The sequence below is a fragment of the Atta cephalotes genome (genome assembly GCF_000143395.1).
Source record: "Atta cephalotes unplaced genomic scaffold scaffold00011, whole genome shotgun sequence".
In the NCBI taxonomy this organism is placed as follows: domain Eukaryota; kingdom Metazoa; phylum Arthropoda; class Insecta; order Hymenoptera; family Formicidae; genus Atta; species Atta cephalotes.
In genome coordinates this window covers 1,741,513-1,759,790 of record NW_012130075.1, presented here as the reverse complement: position 1 = coordinate 1,759,790, position 18,278 = coordinate 1,741,513, and the positions used below count along the sequence as shown (strand labels likewise).

The window sequence follows — 18,278 nt, the reverse complement described above, 5'->3', positions numbered from 1 at the left end:
AGAGAGAGAGAGAGAGAAAGGTAAACGTGCGTATACTAAGTTTTGAATAATGTTTAGTTTAGAATTATCATGACGCTTATTAATTTTGTTCAACTATAAAACTTATTATTTATTTTTCAATAAAGTTTATAATCTAATAAATACACGCGTATGCAATGTCTCGTATGTTATGATATATAATAATAACTTGGATGTTATTGGCACAAATTTACGCGAGAAATAATGTATACCGTACGCGAGTCACGTAAAGGTAAACCTTGTTTCAATATTTGGATTCTACGTGTACGATTATACATTCACTTGTATCTCTAATCGGATCCTTATGGTAATTCAGCTTCAGTTTCGGATCGTGCCATTCTTAGAAATCGAGTCAGGAGAACAATGTTCGCTGGACAAAATAAATTCGACGTTGCGCAAAAATGACATTAATTATAAAACAAATATTAATTATAAAAATGAATTTAAAGATATTGGAATTAGTTTTAAAAATCTTATCGTTTAATTTTTAATGATCTTTTCGGGAAAAGATGTTAAATTAATAAATTTTTTGGATAAAGATGTCAATTCTCAGCCGTGAATCGAGACAATACATATCTATAAGTATTCAGTAAGTTAAACCGTTGATATCTCTATTCGTTCTATATTCCAATTGCGTGCTTTGGAAGTAAATAGGAAATAATATCCTAAATCTTGTAGTAGCCATTAAACTGCCAAACGCATTTATGTCAGCTTATTTATCATTCATAGATGAATGAAAAATAAACGAGAGAATTTACTGTTGCGTATTTGTTATAAATTGACTCTCAAATGGTTTCCCGTCGGAACGGGAGCTTCTCATCGCAGTCAGATAACATATATTTCGTAACCGGCTTCATTCTAGATGATCATACTTTAAGATTTTGTTATATAAAGTACGTGTAAATACAACGTACGAAGCAATTTATCAGAATATTCTGAGATCGCTTTGCAGACTAAAGCTGATGGCAGAGAACAATGTTTGAAGATGTTTGTCATAAGACAAAAGTAAAAGCTTATAACCTAAAGACTAACAGTCTTTTACGACTTAAGTTATAAATTTTTCTCTGTCTTACTCTGCGTCTACATTTAAGACAAACTTAAACGTATACATCTCGTTCTCTATCATCAGTTTAATGAATCTAATTAATTTCAACTAACTAATTAATTTCATCTAACTAATTTCAACTTAATGGATATCTACGTTTGGCGGTCAATATAAATTTCAGATCGGACTATTTTAATTATGCTTTGATTTCTGGATCAAATTTTAAAGTAAAAATAAACAAGACATGTTTTTAATCAAATATATTTATTCTGTAATGAAAACATAAATAAAATCCAAATTGGAACAAGAGAATTTGCTATGCGAATAATCTTTCATTTATATTGGAATTACATAAGCTATTTTGTTTTGTAACTCCATAGAGAGAGATTTTAGATAACAAATATAAATGTACTGTATTTGCGTAACAAATTTTTTTACGATATTACTGCATTGACGTGCATGTTTTGTTATTTATGCGGTTTAGAAAACAAATTTTTTCGAGCAAATAATGCATTGCGTCTGAAATCGACCTTTATAGGCGTGTAGGATGCGCCAAATATTTCGCGATGTCAGTTCCATATATTGGTATTGAATTTACCGATATAAAGGAATACAAATCACGACACGAATGGGATACGTGTTCCAAAATAGGTGCTCAACAATAAAATTCACAAATCCGATCATCTTGTCGCGCTGTATATCGATCGAGGTTTTTACGAACTCGCTATATATCTATTCGTTCATTTTGTGTAAAATTTTGCTTTCCAATATTGACATTATATTTTTTTATCGCGTCAATTAATCGTGCGAGCATCATAAAAGCGGCAAAATAATCCTAGGTTTGTTTGAATTTCATATAAAAGGTATATTAAATGTTATAATAGTAGATTTTATTTCTACAATATATATGAATAGAACAATGTATGTGAACGAGACGTTACACGGACGTATGTTTCTCGTCCGTGAGCTTCGAGCAATTACTTTTAGATAGAAATCACCGTTTGCCAATATGTATTTCTGCGTCCATGGTAATTCAATCACGGAAACGTTCGATTGCATTGGCGTTTACTATGTCAGAAGCATGCAGCCGACCTCGATTCGGACTATCGAATCGGTCAATCGCGTATCTTAAAATTGCTCACTACGGTCTGCAGATGGTATCCGAGGGAAGTTGGCCGAAACTATTTTTAATTTCGATACGCACGGCTGTATCAAAATATTGATGCTTTAACGACATAAACAGATACCTAAACGAAAAATCTATATAGAGCTATATAGAGTTACATAATTTAGGATACGAATAATAATAGGCTTAACAGGCTTATAATGATGATAAATTAACTTCTATCTCTGACGTGAAGCGAGAAAAATTGTTGAACAGTTGTTCATCGATGACGCACATTGACCGACTGACGAAAGTTCAGTATTTAATGAAACTAAATGAAAATTTTCCTCAAGATACTTCACGTAATTTTATTTAAACTGACTGAACAAATTATCCTGGCTCGCAAATCATTCTGAATGTCCTTCGTAAATGGGACTTCGTTCCGATGTAGTTACAAGAAGTACTCAAATTATCGAATGTCGGATCGTTGCATCGATCATGGGACGAGTTCAGTTTACTATAGAATTCGGATATACCTGATTGAAATAAGTCCCGCGAGGATTTTCAATAGTCGATTCAACATCCTAAAAGGAAGATCGATCATCTATTTACAATAGAAGCGAATAGATTTAGATTATTATTCTCTAAATTGTTTTAGTGAATACATGATGAGCTTTCAGGGGATTACAAGATGCGGTTAGTAACTCTAGAGCTTCTAGAGGGAAGTTTGTGTCGCGTACACAGTCTGGCATATTAACACCATTGCTGACTGCCTATCATGCATATTCCAACTGTGCAAATATCGAATATCTTTTCACTGATTAAGTAGATTCCTGAATATATCCATAAATCTACAGATTTTGGATCTACATATTCGGATGTTTATCCATAAATCCATATATCCATAAATCTTCCAATTGGTAATTTATGTTTTCATCTAACTGGAAACTAAAAATTTCTTTCTGTACAATAAATTAATATATTATTAATTGACATATATCTTAAAGTTTTTGAATCTTAATATTAAATCCATCGTAACAACATTTTGTTACATCGAGGTCAATTTATACGAGGTGTTACGATTATGCTAATGCTGGCGAATAACGGCATGATATTACATGCAATATTCAAGACAGTATCTGTATAATGAAGCAATATGCACATGTCTGCGCATGGAACCTGTAATTTGTCATTCTAAATATGCGAGTGCTCGCTGTACGCAGTTCTGTTAAAGCCTTAAAGCAATGTCGTACATATTACATGCGTTTTCGTTTATCCCTGTCATGTTTCTGATGTGTGTATACGCGTCCCAGATCCGTAATTCTCTGAAGCCGCGTTAACTAATATCTCATTCAATTTTCATGATTGATGAGGAAGCTACGAGGAATAAGCTGTTGAAGGGAGCTTGCAGCGACTTTCAATCGTATGAATAAATTAATTTCATCGGAATATATTTTCCCATCAAATAACTGATGCGGTAATACGATATTTGCTAAAGAGGATAATGAAATACATTGTTTACATAATATATAATCAGACACGTATAAAATGACAATTTCTTCGTATTTTGTTTGGTCGTGCTGCGATAAATGCTATACAATAATTCCATAATTTCCTTATCATCAGTGGCATTCTGTTTATCTATGCGTCATTTCTATAAATAGCAAAATGATCGAAAATCACGCGCAAATGATGACGGGGTTGTCGAGATCAAATAAATTGTCGAAGATATTTAACGAATTTCAATGTGTAGTCGCATTGTGATTGGACATCTCATACACGCTCAAACGTTGAACATTCTCCGATAATTAGGATCGTGGGAATTCATTCCAAGTATCACCAATCGTATAATTCAGGATCTGAGTTAATTAGTAATTAGTTTCGCAAATTCTCTCTCGTTTCGTTACAAACGCGAACGGTTATATTATAAAAGAAAAATTAGGTATAAGGTGAAAAATCTCGTCTTGCTACTTCCCTCGTTTATCTGCGCTGTGATGTTTTATTGGTACATTTGATTCTGTTTATCTAATTCAATACTTCGCGTTGAATTACTCGTGATAGAGGAACCGTAAATTGAGCGAAGCATCAGTGGAATACGGATCTCCATCCTCTTTTGCATAATACATGTAATGCAGCGTCATCCCTTTCAGCGGACTCGCGACATCCATAATCTCGGAAGATGCAGCACTGCGTCTTATAAAATCCATCGCGACAGCAAGTAGCAACCTACGCTGAGCGTCTAGCTAGAATAACGTATTCTCACAACTTGCAATGAAAATCGCGAGCAGCACTGGTATGTGTGTATATCGCACACAAAAGTTTTCCATTGCTTTTCAGCTACATAGTTTAGCGAGCTACCGGTGGCACGGTATCATAAACCCAGACTTTTAAAATGTCCTATTTACGTTCCACGAGAAAATTTTGTAACGTAATCTTTCTCCCTGGTTATAATAGAATTCAACAGAATAGCGTTGTAACTTGATTTTGGCCTTGTACGAAGAAACTTCGATCGCGTTGGGAAACTTCATTTACGAAGGAACAATATTACTTCCGCTAACCGCGAGGCTTTTATAAAACAAATTCCTCTCGTTATCACAACAATACTGTCATGACCATTAAACCGCTATCGCGTCTACTAGAAAATCATGTCAACGTGTCCAACATACATATATGTCTCCGTATATCAAGTCACGTCCGTCCAACACAACCCAACATCTGCACCGACAGTTAGCCAGTCACGTATTTTGTTACATATCTCTGGTCCAAATGTTTCTGTGGGAGCACCACCATAATTAACCCATTATTTATTTTGACTGCGACTATGTACAGAGTGTCCCATAAGTTTTTGCCAAGCGGTTTTGTTGAGCGGCTAAGTTGAAAAGTCTTGTATCATTTTGCAATTTTCGCAATAGTTAACAAGATATTAATTATAATTACTAAAAATTGCCGAATATTGATCTTCAATAATTTTTTATTCACATACTACTACTACATTACAGAAAAATTGCAAAAGACAAAAATCATTTATAAGAATTTTTTATCAACTTTTTAGTACTGCATTTTCTTATTTTTACCAATATGAGAAAATATGGTATTAATAAATTTTGAAAAATTTCTAAAATAAAATTCTCAGAACTTTATGAGAAGAAAATAAAGAATTTTTGTCTTTCACTGTTTTTCTGTAAAGTTGATATTTAAGTAAAAAATTATTGAAAATCAATATTCAATGATTTTTAGTAATTAATCTCATTAACCATTGCGAAAATTGAAAAATAGACTTTTCGACTCAATTTAGTCCGATCTATCTGCACAAAAGCGCTTACGGGACATCCTATATACATAAAAAGAATTTGCTAAAGTATATGAAAATTTAGTTGGATATGGATCTGAAAATAATTATATTGGATTAAAAATAATTATGTAGCACTCAAGCATAATCGACAAGCAAAAAGCTTTGACATTCTTATAACAACCAACTTGAACGTTTACTACATAATTATTTTAATAATCTAATAAAATTATTTTGATTTGTATTCAATTAAGTTTTCAGATACTTTAGCATAACCGTTCTATTTGTGTATATGCAGATATATATTATGTGGCATTATAAGTTCATTCAGTTTTTTGAATAAAATGTTAAACGTAAAATGTTAATTAAAAATATTTTTAATCAATTAAATATATACTATTTTATTCGTTTCACCCTCTACATGAAAGGAATAATTTTGCTGTAGATCTACAAAAACCAGATACAAATCTGAAAATAATAGTAGAACGTTTAAACTGATTGATAGAATGTCAAAACTTTTTGCAAAATTCTCATTCATTCATGCAAATTCTCACTCATCATGCTTGACATTCTCCTATAATTATTTTGATGATTCAACAAAATTATTTTTAGATTTGTATCTAATCTTTTAGCTCTCTTCAAAATTATTTTTTAATATGTATTAATGGAAATAGAAAATTAGATTTCTCGATTGGTAACAAATCTAATTCTGTGCCTCATATTGCCTCATTATGTATTCGACGGGATAATGGAAGAGATCTCTACGCAATATTCGATCTACAGCTAAACAGCCGTTCGACACTATCCATCATTTAGGGTATTTTAGAGTAAAAGCATATCACAGATGTAAGTCTCTCATCAGCACCGGCTGTAATGTCCAGCAAAATCGTTCTTGCAAACTTCATTATTCTTCCTCCAAGGATCGATATTAATGATGAGCATTTTCGAGATCAATTTCTCTTGAAATGAAATTTGACAAATTACTTCTGGTACATGTATTCAATTCTTTTTCGTATACGGCATATATCTTTTTTTTAGTTCGTTGCATTTTTATATCTTTACGGAAATAAAAAAGCATCATGCACCAAAATAACATTTTATTTCCTTCCATTTTCAAATTGTTGCTAATATTGCCAACTCTTGTGCAAATTGAAATCACCTTTCAGAATATATTTCGTATGTCTAAGAGCAAATGATACCAATAAGAATTTTACCGTATATTTGAAAATTCAACAATAAGAAATAAAAAATAGAAATAATGGCTTTAATGATCAAAATTAGATCTTTAATGCTTAAATAATTCAATCTGAATTACTATGTATGTATACTGTATATGTACTTGCATATATACCATATTTATAGTCATTTAAACTTCGTGTCGAATTAATTTTCCTTATAAACGCAATTAAACTACTATAGTAACATCGCGAATTAAATTGACAAGCAATTTTAATAATTTGATGCTTAATCAGGCACATTATGCTGCATTATTTGTTGTTTCAACCATTCGAGTTGTCATCAATAGTCATGCTCAACGACTTTTATGTCTCGACATATATTACAGCTGCGTATACATATTTTTAGCCGTATCGCATAAAATCGATACAAAGATGTCAACTTTGCGTCGCGTTATACATTTGTCGTGGACTATTATTTTAAAAATAACTTACTGTGAATATAACCTCGTGACGGAACTGTTGTAAACTATGTTTCAAGATTTCACACAGCGATAAATAGACCGTGTCAGGATACGTTGGGATTTTCCTCTTGTTCGCAGCACCGGAATTCGAAGTTTAACATCTACTGCATGGAGCATCCAGTGCACCAGGTGAGTTGTGTCTCGGCCGCCGGGCCGGCTGCCAGGTTGCGCCAGAACAGCGTATTCGTGGGTTCGAGCATGTCGCTGCTGCCGGCCAGCCAGGAGACGCCTAGGCGAGCCAAGAGTGCATTCGATCTGCAGTCGTTGGTGCACGCGGAGGGGACGCATAACGACGAGGAGGAAAGCGACGGTGACACGCTAAGGACCCTTAGATCTATCGGCGAGACGTCGCGACTGTTGCAACGCGAGCGTCGATCCAGCGCTTACCAATTCGACCGCATGGATGTCCTGGCGAGGCCGATGTTGCAACACGAACGCGGTATGAGTGTCTGTCATTTCGACAGAACAGACGTCCTGGCCAAACCGCTGCAGAGAGATCGCGGTATGAGCATCTGTCACTTCGATCGGATGGACGTCCTGGCCAGGCCGACATTGCAGCGCGATCGCGGCATGAGTATCTGCCACTTCGACCGGACGGATGTTCTGGCGAGATCGTTGCAGCGTGATCGTGTCAACAGCATCTGTCACTTTGACAGAATGGACGTGCTGGTGAGGCCCACGTTTCCGCCCGGCAAGTCTTTGTTGCGGGAGAGACGCGTCAGCGTATGCAACTTTCTGGAAAGGGAAGAGGAATCGAGCAGTAAGAATATTTTGCAAAAGGACAGACGGTTGAGCTTCAGTAACGTCGACAGAATCGAGACTCTTGGGAAATCATCATCACGTAGAGACCTGCGCAGCAGCAGCAACAACGTGATGGACGGCAAACAGGACAGCCTAGCGAAATCAAGTACGATCAGAGAGAGGAACAACTCCGTGCACTTTGATCGTCCATCCTGCAGCAAAACGTCCGACATCGTGCTCGGATACAAAGCGACGTGTGTTTAATCGCGGCTTCTTCCTGGAGAACACGCGAAGAAGACGTTAATTCCGTGACGATGGTCCAGTCACGGAATCTACCTTGGATGAAATACGGCTGTGAAATCTTTTCGTAATCGCTTTCGACGCCATTTTTATCGCTTATATTTTGTGTATTCTTTTATGGATTCTTCTGAGAGATACCACAGCCCTGAGCACCGATGACCCTTATTGAACCGTCAAAATGCGATAAATAATCTCTATTTAAATGCCGGCTTTGAAATATCGGCTTTCCCTCATTTTCTCCTATTCGCGATAAGCGCAATCGACTTCGCTCGCTCGTTTTGTAGATGAAAAACGATCTAGTCTGGGTCAGAGAAATATTTCGCATCCATTTTCTGCGCTTGCAAAATGACTTCACAAGTGCACGTCGGGTCTTTAGGTGCTCTCCGGAAATTAAAGGCACGTAGACACGCAACAGGAGCATAGAGATTGAAGAACGTTTTTCATCGCGTTCTTTTTCTTTCTTTCTTCTCCTGTTTGTTTTTTTCCCCGCCTTTTTGCCGCAGGCTAAACGTAATAATGAGACTACCTACCGAGCGTCGATTGCATGAATGATACATAACAGACATTTCAACGAATTCGCTCGGGGAACACTGCTGAATTTCCATTCGTTGCTTGACGATTCGTTAATGACATATTCGAGAGTTTCACTAGCCGAACAATGGAACTGCAGAACGCGAGCATAGCTGCACGAGTTACCGCAGGAGACCGCGATCGCGCGTTGGTAGATCGTTTCATTGTGATGATTTATTCGAACATGGTTCAGAATTTTTAATTAACATTCTTAATGGCGTGGTCTGACGAGCGAGCGAAGTATAATCAGTTGGAAAAAAAAATCGATCGATCAACTTTATTCACTTCTATCCAATTTTGCACTCTATCTTTCTCTCTCTGTCTTTCTATCTCTTATTCTCGTAACCATAATTATAGACGTGGAGACTTTCCTTCTCTTTCCTCTTTTTTTCTCGGAATCTAATCTGCCGTAGGGAGCTGACCGTAGAAATTACTCCGTTCTTCGAAGAGACGAAGTCTCGTGTAGCATCTATTCTACTTGTAGACGTACGTACGGGCTCTCGCAAATTGTCTGCACACACAAGGCAATAAATCGTTTAGACGCAACGGCGTGTTCACCGGGCGCGCATGATTTTTTGATCTGTAGAACTTGCCAATACCATTAGCACATGCTCTCAGGGATTATTATTTAAAATCTTCACTCACGCGTAAAAAATAGGAATGCGTTTACTGAAAAAAAAGTCTGGTTGAAAATGGACGAATTTTCTGGTCTAGTTGAGATAAACGGAATTCTGATTGATACACAATAATTATTCTGGTTAAAGTAAGAATTCTAATAGATTTTCTCAGAAATATTGTATAGAAATGTAGAATCCTAATAGATTTAACCAGAAAATTCTGAGTCGTCCATTTTCCAGAATTACTATTTAATAATCCAATCAGACCATTTTTCTCGGTGTTCGCTTTGGGTGCTTTTATAAGTCTCATTTTATTATTTTAATGTATGTAATGAGTGATATAGATAAAATGAAGCTTATCTCACATGAGCATCTAAAGCAAACGCATCCATAGTCTATCGCTAATATAGAGAATCATCGAATATGCATTCATTTCTTGCGATTCAATTAAACAACGTTATAGAGCCTATTAATTTAGCTAATGTCGAACGGATTGATATTGAATGTATTAGTTGGCTTGTTAATCGAGCTTTGCGGCTGTCGATATATGAAATACGATACGTAATCCGCGCATTACGACCGTACGTTTACATTTAACAATCATAATGGTCATTAAAATTTCATTATTACGTAATGGGTTTGATTTTGAATCTCTTTTTGGTATGTCATAATTTTTCGCGGTTAATGCTGTCGTAAAGTACAAAGCATACTATTCTAAAGCCACAGATAAAAACTGTAATAATATTTGCCGTCATATCCACGAATATTTGAATATCGATGTAACGAAATAATTACCTATTTTGAATAACTGATAGATTTACATGATACATACATACATACATATACATACATGTGCGGGAACTAATGTCAGATATTTTCGGAGAGCCTACATATTTTTATCTGTTGGAATAAGGCAAGCAGTTATCAATGAGATTACTCTTAGTGTCTAGTTTCTTCAACATTGGAAGATGTATGATACGCGATTACTTCGGTACTAGGAAGCTCTTAGTGAGATTCATACTTGTACACGTGTTTGTAGTGCATGGAATTAAAGAGATGAGCTCATTGAGCTGTCGGTACATTATCTCTCCTTTCAATTGAAAAGTTCACTCTAAAAGATAATTAAAAGCGATTTAAAAAGGGAGAAATGTTACTAGAAAACTCATGCGAGCATCTCTAAATTTGTTAAAGGCCCTTGTCTGCTATTTGACGCTTTAATTGAAAGTGCAACGAAGTCACCATGTAAAAAGAGAAAAATCAACACTATTTAATCCCGCACAGCGGAAAGCGGCCTTCAATAAAATGAGATATTACTGCAACATTTTTTCGCGCATATTTATATAAAAGTGCAAATCTTTTGACGAGATTATCATTTTATTTTTCTTCTGACGTAATTGTATCACTGTATAAAATTAAAGGGCTCGGCTCAAAATAATATATTAATCTACATGAAAAACATACCTCATCTACAGTAGTCAATACATTATTGTTCCAAATCATTATTGCTCTATAAACAATTGATTATGGCTATTAAATAATACGATTGTCTTTCATGTAAAATAAAATACTATTTTTCTCGCGATCAAAAAATCTGTGACCTCTATTATCAAACTTTATGGAAGTATTAATCACAATTATAGCTCCCTCGTGTCAGATCGAAATTCATTAACAAAGGGACCTTCTCTAATTAGTCGATAATGAAAATATCGTAGAGTAATTATATGTACATACATATACGCGTAGATACGTCAGACCAAATGTAAGCTTTAAATTTTAAGACTATTATAGTAAAGACTATTCATATGATAGAGATTATAACGCATTAATTTCCTGACTTCACATTCAGACGCGCCTCAAACGTTCGTACCTTCAACAATTCAGATTGTTTCAATCAAAAAGATTCAAGAATTCTACATGTATTTATTGTGAATGTCTAATAAATATTAAGACATATACGCGTATCTCTTTTTTACAAGAGCGAAGCATTATAAAAATAATGTGTTGCATTTATTTTGTTAAATATTTGTTTGACAGATGATTCTATATATTTATTTTTAATACAGAAATTGCCAAATAATTTTAAGTATTGCTGACGGTTATATTTATTCCAGAAATTCTTTGCGAAATTCTTTTTCTATAAATTCCTATGAAAACATCAGACATTTCTATAACATATTTTTTCTTATGTGTGTATATGTATCCTCACGAAAAGTTCGAAGAATTGAAAAGAAATAAAATATATTAAAAAATAACGTATGAATAAGAGTAATATAATGTTAGACTTATGTGAGATATATATGATGAAAAGTATAAATTAAAATCATTATAAATGATTTGCGAAATGGACAAATTCGACAAAAAAGCGTTTATTGAATGAGTAATGTTAATATTTATACTTTATTATAATATGTATTTTTAAATTATTTAATTATATATACTTTAAAGAGCTTATCATTTATATAATTATGAATGTATAAAATTAATTAACACGTTAATCGACTTTGATTTCATACAATTTGTCATTTACAATTTATCAAGTATGTTGATTCGAGTAATTTTTCTAGTCTATGATCTGCAAATTATATATATGTAGGAGATAATTTTGTGAATATGTTAGCGAATGACTTTTTATGAATATGTATGTTAGCGAATGACTTTTTTGTACAATAAATATTGTTTGAAACAATATTGTAATATATTTGTTTTTAATTTAGTAAAGAGTATTTATTTTTAATAAAATCTCACAAAAGTTTCTTGTGTGACGAGATTTACTATAAACGTGAGTTGCACCAGTAAATTAATTCCACATGTTATCCTATCTCCATTGTTATTTTCAAGGGAAGCGAAGCGACACATCAGAAAAATGTGTGTGTGCTTTCGCGATGTCGAGAGAAGATTGCCCAGAGGCTATCGCTCGTTGTACATACAATAAAGTGCAACAGTAAAAGCAAGCGAAATGCACAGAGTTTCGCAAAATCAGTGGCTCTCTCGCTAACCGGAAATTTTCGTAAAAGCTTCTATTTCAGCATCCTGTACCGTATTGCACTCTTTATCGTATGACGATTATCGTATGAAATGAGACTCGTTATCTTTAAACCTCTCCATTTTTAAAGAGGCACGGATCAAGTAAGAATCTTCCATTGCGCTAAGATCCTTTCCATCCTTTCTCTAAGATTCTAAAATTTAGGAATATTGCTTCTACTACATTTAACAGTTCTACTCTCATCTAATAGATTTTATGATTTTCTATAATTTCTTTAAAATCTTGATAATTTATATGTCTATCAAGGTAATCATAGATATTATTTATTTCAAACAATTCTTTTCTTGTTATTTGTTTCGTTCTAATTCACATAATGCTCGATTGTTAACTGTTTCCTTCATATAACACTTATCATGAAATTTTGACATTAATCAGATGTTAACTCATGAATTATCTTTATAATCACGTTAAACTGTTTGAGCGTGAAAGAAACAAGCAGCTCTAACTTTAATACGACCTATCAATATTATCGATTAAACGTCAATACCTCTAAACTACATGTGATATGGCCATACTTTCAATCCGTCATATTATTTCTAGTTTTTGTTGAGAAACGTTCTTTCATCATTATATATCTTGTGCGTGACTAAAAGATTCAGCGCATTTTCTCTACCTGCGAAATCTTTGTTACTTTCATGCGATTCAGCAATTATGCTTTTTACGTCAACATGGATATAAGAAGAAATATAATTCTTCGCAAATATTATTATAAAATTATAAATTACATCGAATATACGTTTATACAACATTTAATTATATTTTGATAATTCTTGTTCTGTTTATTTTTTGTCGTCATAATTACATTTCATCATGAAGTTAATATTTTTTTCTGTTTTTATTACTAAAATTTCACCTAAAGTTTTCTCATTAAAATGATAAGTATACAGCTTGATGAGTACGTATCTAGAATTTCTGAACAATTTCTGAAGATTTCATTTATTTATTTTATTGTTAAATGTAATGTAAATTTTATAAATATTTTACATTTCGCATTTGGCAAGATGACACAAGCTGTAGCAATACTCTACATTGTTACTATTAGCTAACATTTTCGTAGAAATTCCTCCCTATTGAGTGAGCGCTTAAGAATTCGTAATCTAACTCTTACGAAATACCTGATGAAAATCTTTGCATAGAAAGCGCAGTAGCTTATATTCTTTATTCTGTTTTATATTCTAAAATTAATTAAATTTTTATGCGAATTACTTTTATTTTTCTCAGAAACATCATTAATAAAAAATGTAAAAAAGGCAACATTTTATCTCATTACTTTGCAGAATCACTTTACAGAAAAATAATGTTTCGTGCATTATTAAATTTTTGACACTGTGGAGTTATTTTTTTATTTTATATTTAGAGTTTTAGCAGATGAGTCTCAACCATGAAACTTTTACGTGCTTCGTATCGCACGTGAAGGAATTGCATCGAGAGATTGCAAGATCGTATGGGCTAATATCCTGAACTCACTTGGCACGTTCTATCTAAGACTGTTGATTTTTTTTACCGTACTTGGAACCAGAAACTAGGACAATTTCGCGGTTTGTGTCTCTAACTAGAGGGAGAGAGAAAATAAAACGAAGTATTCAAGCAGGTGAACTTGGAAGATTCTGAGATGAGGGGTTCATAGAGAAATGTAACAGCCCGTTGTCAGCCATCGAAAGTTTCATAGAGACAAGACACAAAACAGCAAACTGTAGAGAAGATGTCCCAGAAGATTCCACTTTCTGAAAGGTAAGTTTTTGCGATATTTTTTTTTTAACTTAACATAACTTTAAGAACAAAACTAGCAGAAAGAATAAGAAATACTTGAACTTTGTTTTTGTTGTAATTATGTAATTAATTATTAACACGTAAAATAAATATTTATTATTTCTCGCAATTGCGTTTTTTATAGATGTATCATAACTATTAATATTTCGAAAATTATTTTATTCTTCTCGGAATTATATCTTTTTTATTTTCAAAGATTTCTTGATTTCTAATGAAAATTATCTTCATGATACGTATAGATATAAAATTATTGCTGCTATATTATATAGTTACTTCGTGTAACAGTTACTCGAGATTTGCATATGAAGCAAATTTTATTCATATATTAATTTCTGTATTGTAATTCGAATCACTGAATGCAGTAAACGAGCAATGAAACTAAAGTGTAGAGCTCATAAAATTTGTGTTGTCGTAAATAAATGTTACATCATAAAATAGACTCCATTTAATCCAAAGTCCTCGTGTTGTATTATGCAATTAGGCGAGTGGAGATGACAGAGGATATAATCTAAGGCTTTGTTTTTGACAATGAAATAGATATGATTTATGAAGGCCGAGTATTGCGACGGTGAGCGGTGACAGTGACGGTGAAGTGCCCTCCTTTTAAAGATTATTGAGGATGATTCGATTCAAGGACACGACGTTTTACCTTGACATTATTTTACATCCGATAGTGCGAGGATTAAATATATTGCTTCCGATATATTATGTATAATATCATGAGATATCTTATAACAGACAAAATTATGCTATATATTCTTCTCTAACTTAGCTATATATTCAGTTTTATCTTTTATTTCCCTTATATTCTTTAATATTTTAAAGTGCAGCTTTCGCACTTTCGCTGAGTTTCCGACCAAGTATTGTTCGCAACTCAGACTATTGTATTTTTCCATTTTCTGCGTTTCCATTTTCTTCCAATGAATTCCCACAATTATTGTCACAGTCACGAGTCGCTGGACATGTTCAGCTTCAGAAAAACAGGAAGATGTCTGCCTTCGAAGAAGCTGAACGATATATGATGGGTGATGCTGACGAAAGGATTTCTAAGTAAGAGAAAAAACGAAGAAACACCCAATCCAAAGCGATCCCAATAACGTCTTCGGAGATTCGGTTCGTTCTTTCTTACGATCGACGGTCTGTAAAAAACTGACGGGATATCACGAAGATATATGTGGTGGTTTTGTGCATCAAAGACAAATTTCCGAGGTATATGATGTACGAAATACTTAATCCTTGTTACTGGGAAATCGTATGCAAAACATAAAGGTCCGAGGTTAAATCTGAGTGACATTAAAGACAAATTGGAAAAGGAACTATTCCAGCGTACTCAGTAAATATCAAAGTCCATTATCCAAGTCGACAACTCTAATGATGCTATGGTCTTTCATAGCATTTGTTCTCAGTACACAGAGTCTCATTCAACGTTTTCAGAGAATTACTTTCCGGAAACATGCCATTCACTTTTTTTTAAGTCAAGCGTTTAAACTACGAACCGTAAATTTGTGGTAAAATTTCTCATAGCACTGTTATGTATGTAAGTACTTTTGACGTCATTCGATAATTGTTTTCTACTCTAGAGTTTAAACAAAGAAACTTTCAATTATTTAAAGAAAATGATGTTAAAGTGAAATTGAATTAAAAAGGTTGATTGGATGTGTGACATGTATAAAGGTTTGCTCAAGAATGAGCTTTTCTATATTCTTTTATTAAAAAAAAATTATAAGATATTAAGGAATCTGTGTACTTTGTATATTTATAAATAATTCTATATAATTCTATATTTCTATGTAATTCTAAAGAACCTTGCAAATAAAACTGAGAAATTCAAAATTACATATATGTCTATTTATGCTTCGCTATGCGGAAACTATCTCAGTTAATCGTTACGACATTACGTTAGCTCGTTAGTCTCCGGATTTCGTCAGACACTCCCACTGACTCCAGCAGACTCTTTAATTAAGTTGTGTATGTCTTTAGAACAGCTAGATTAGCTTTGACTACCGTTCTTGCAAAGATAAGAAAATTAAAGCAAATTTATGTATGATTTTTTCGTATCTGTATTCAATAGGATAAACATCTTATTTCATTTTTATTCCATCGTTCTATAAGAACGACTAAGGATATTTGTAGTATTTTATGTAGTATTTATGATTATATATATATAATATGATTTTCTAAGTGTCATTTATAATTCATCAATCGTTGTTCCAATACATTTATCGAAAAAAGTATAAGAAAGCAGTAGAGTAAAACATTGCTCCGGTTCCAACGCGTTAGAAGTTATACGACCTGTCAAGTTTTAAGTCGTAAATCGCATTCGTCGGATGATAATACTTTTTCATCGCAAAACGGAGGGAAAAAGAACAATCGTGATGAACAGAATTATGCCACAATTCCTAAGTCGTGTGAAGACGAAATCCATCTTCTTTGCTTGTTGGCGCCTTTTATATCTTGTTAAAAGTTTATAGCCGAGTTTGCGGAATACAGCGCTATAGTACACCCACGTATCGCAGTACGTCCCTCAGAATTATAGTCGCGCGGTTTTTATCAAGGAAAAGGTGCAGGATAATATTGATATATTGATCGCTTTTCTTTTTTGCTGATGAATATGACATGCATTATACCGAAAAATATTTTAAAAGACAAATCCTGTGTTAGCACACTGTGTTTAGCACAACTAATAGATTGTACAAAATTCTGTTGTGGTCGAAAACATTTTTCATGTCAGTCTGTTTTCATGTAAACTGTTTCGATTATTTACTTGGAATAAAAATCCTTCATCAAGAAAAAGAGAAATTGAGGAAATGATTAATAAATGCTTTAAAACGAATCAAATCCCTTCTGGTTGGCTAGCGCTCTGAATAATTAGCAAGAAAATGACGATTTCGTAAAAGTCTTTAAAGTTTATCTGAGACTTACGTAAGTAAAAGATCTCTGTTTCAGCTGCGACGTTGAAAATAATCTTATTTCGGATAAAAATCAATTTACGTCGGAAATAGTCAATAAATGTATAAATTTCTTATTTATATGCTATGTATATACGATAAAGTAACATAACTGTCCTTAATTCTACACATTATTTAAATGTCATAGTTTAAAATTTGCGGCAGAGTGCGTTAATTAATTTAAATGGATTAAATATTAAATATCCAACGTTTCTATCCTCATTTAATAATAATTCTATATATTTACTTACTCATTTTGCAATAACTTGTTTTTAGCGCGAATTTCGCGTCGCGTCGTGTCAGTTGCGAACTGATATGTTCCCACGTATAGCTTTTAACAGCATTCGTTAAACATTCGATCGCTCATGTTACTAATGCGCCGTGAGATCGAGTTAATACGTTAGTCGTGGTTCATAACTTTAACGATAAAACCTGGTAGCTGTATTCTATAAAACACTATTTGATTATAAAACGTATCATAGGACGCAGAATTCGATATTTATTTCAAAAAGAAAAATAACAAAATTATTGCAATTTTGCAATTCAACCAACAAGTTTTTCGTATTATTGTTATTTTTATAAATTTTGATATTTTCCACTTTCAATCCTCAAAACGTAATTTTAACTATAAAAAATATAAAGAGCGCGTTTATTCAATTCGGAAATTATTCAAAGCTATTTGGAATACAGGAGATTTCAGATATTTTATGCAGCATGACATATAATTTCAGTTTAATCGAACTAAAATTAATTATATTCGATCATTACGCATTTGCAGAAATTTCCTTTGGTAGAGAGTAACGTTATAATGTTTCGAGAATCGTAGTGGAAAGGCAATCAATAAAAAAAGGAAAAGTGGACTTTCGGATTGCGTAACATGTGAAGGGAGGAGAGATACGGTCGGTGACATCTAATCTGGCGAAGATAGAGAGACCAGCACGCGGAATCCGAGTGGCACTGAGAGGCTTCATTGGCTTCTTTGCCAATGATACGAGGCAAAGCGTAATTATCTTTAGTTACAGAAACTCACTGGATGAACTTTCGAATAAAATGTAACTGCTGCGTTTCCGAGGAGGACGATGGGAAGAAATGTAATCCACTGAGAATTAATTCATCCTTTAATTACGTACACC

General features: G+C 33.5%; 1 protein-coding gene across 1 annotated transcript in view; it reads left to right on the top strand.

The window, feature by feature from the left end:
- LOC105616991 overlaps positions 1 to 8,161 on the top strand; it is a 17,682-nt gene extending 9,521 nt beyond the window's left edge. Inside the window, exon 3 of the mRNA XM_012198571.1 lies at positions 7,235 to 8,161. Coding sequence (XP_012053961.1) covers positions 7,235 to 8,161 — 927 coding nt within the window. The remainder of the gene's footprint in view (positions 1 to 7,234) is intronic.
- Positions 8,162 to 18,278: the final 10,117 nt, after the last annotated feature.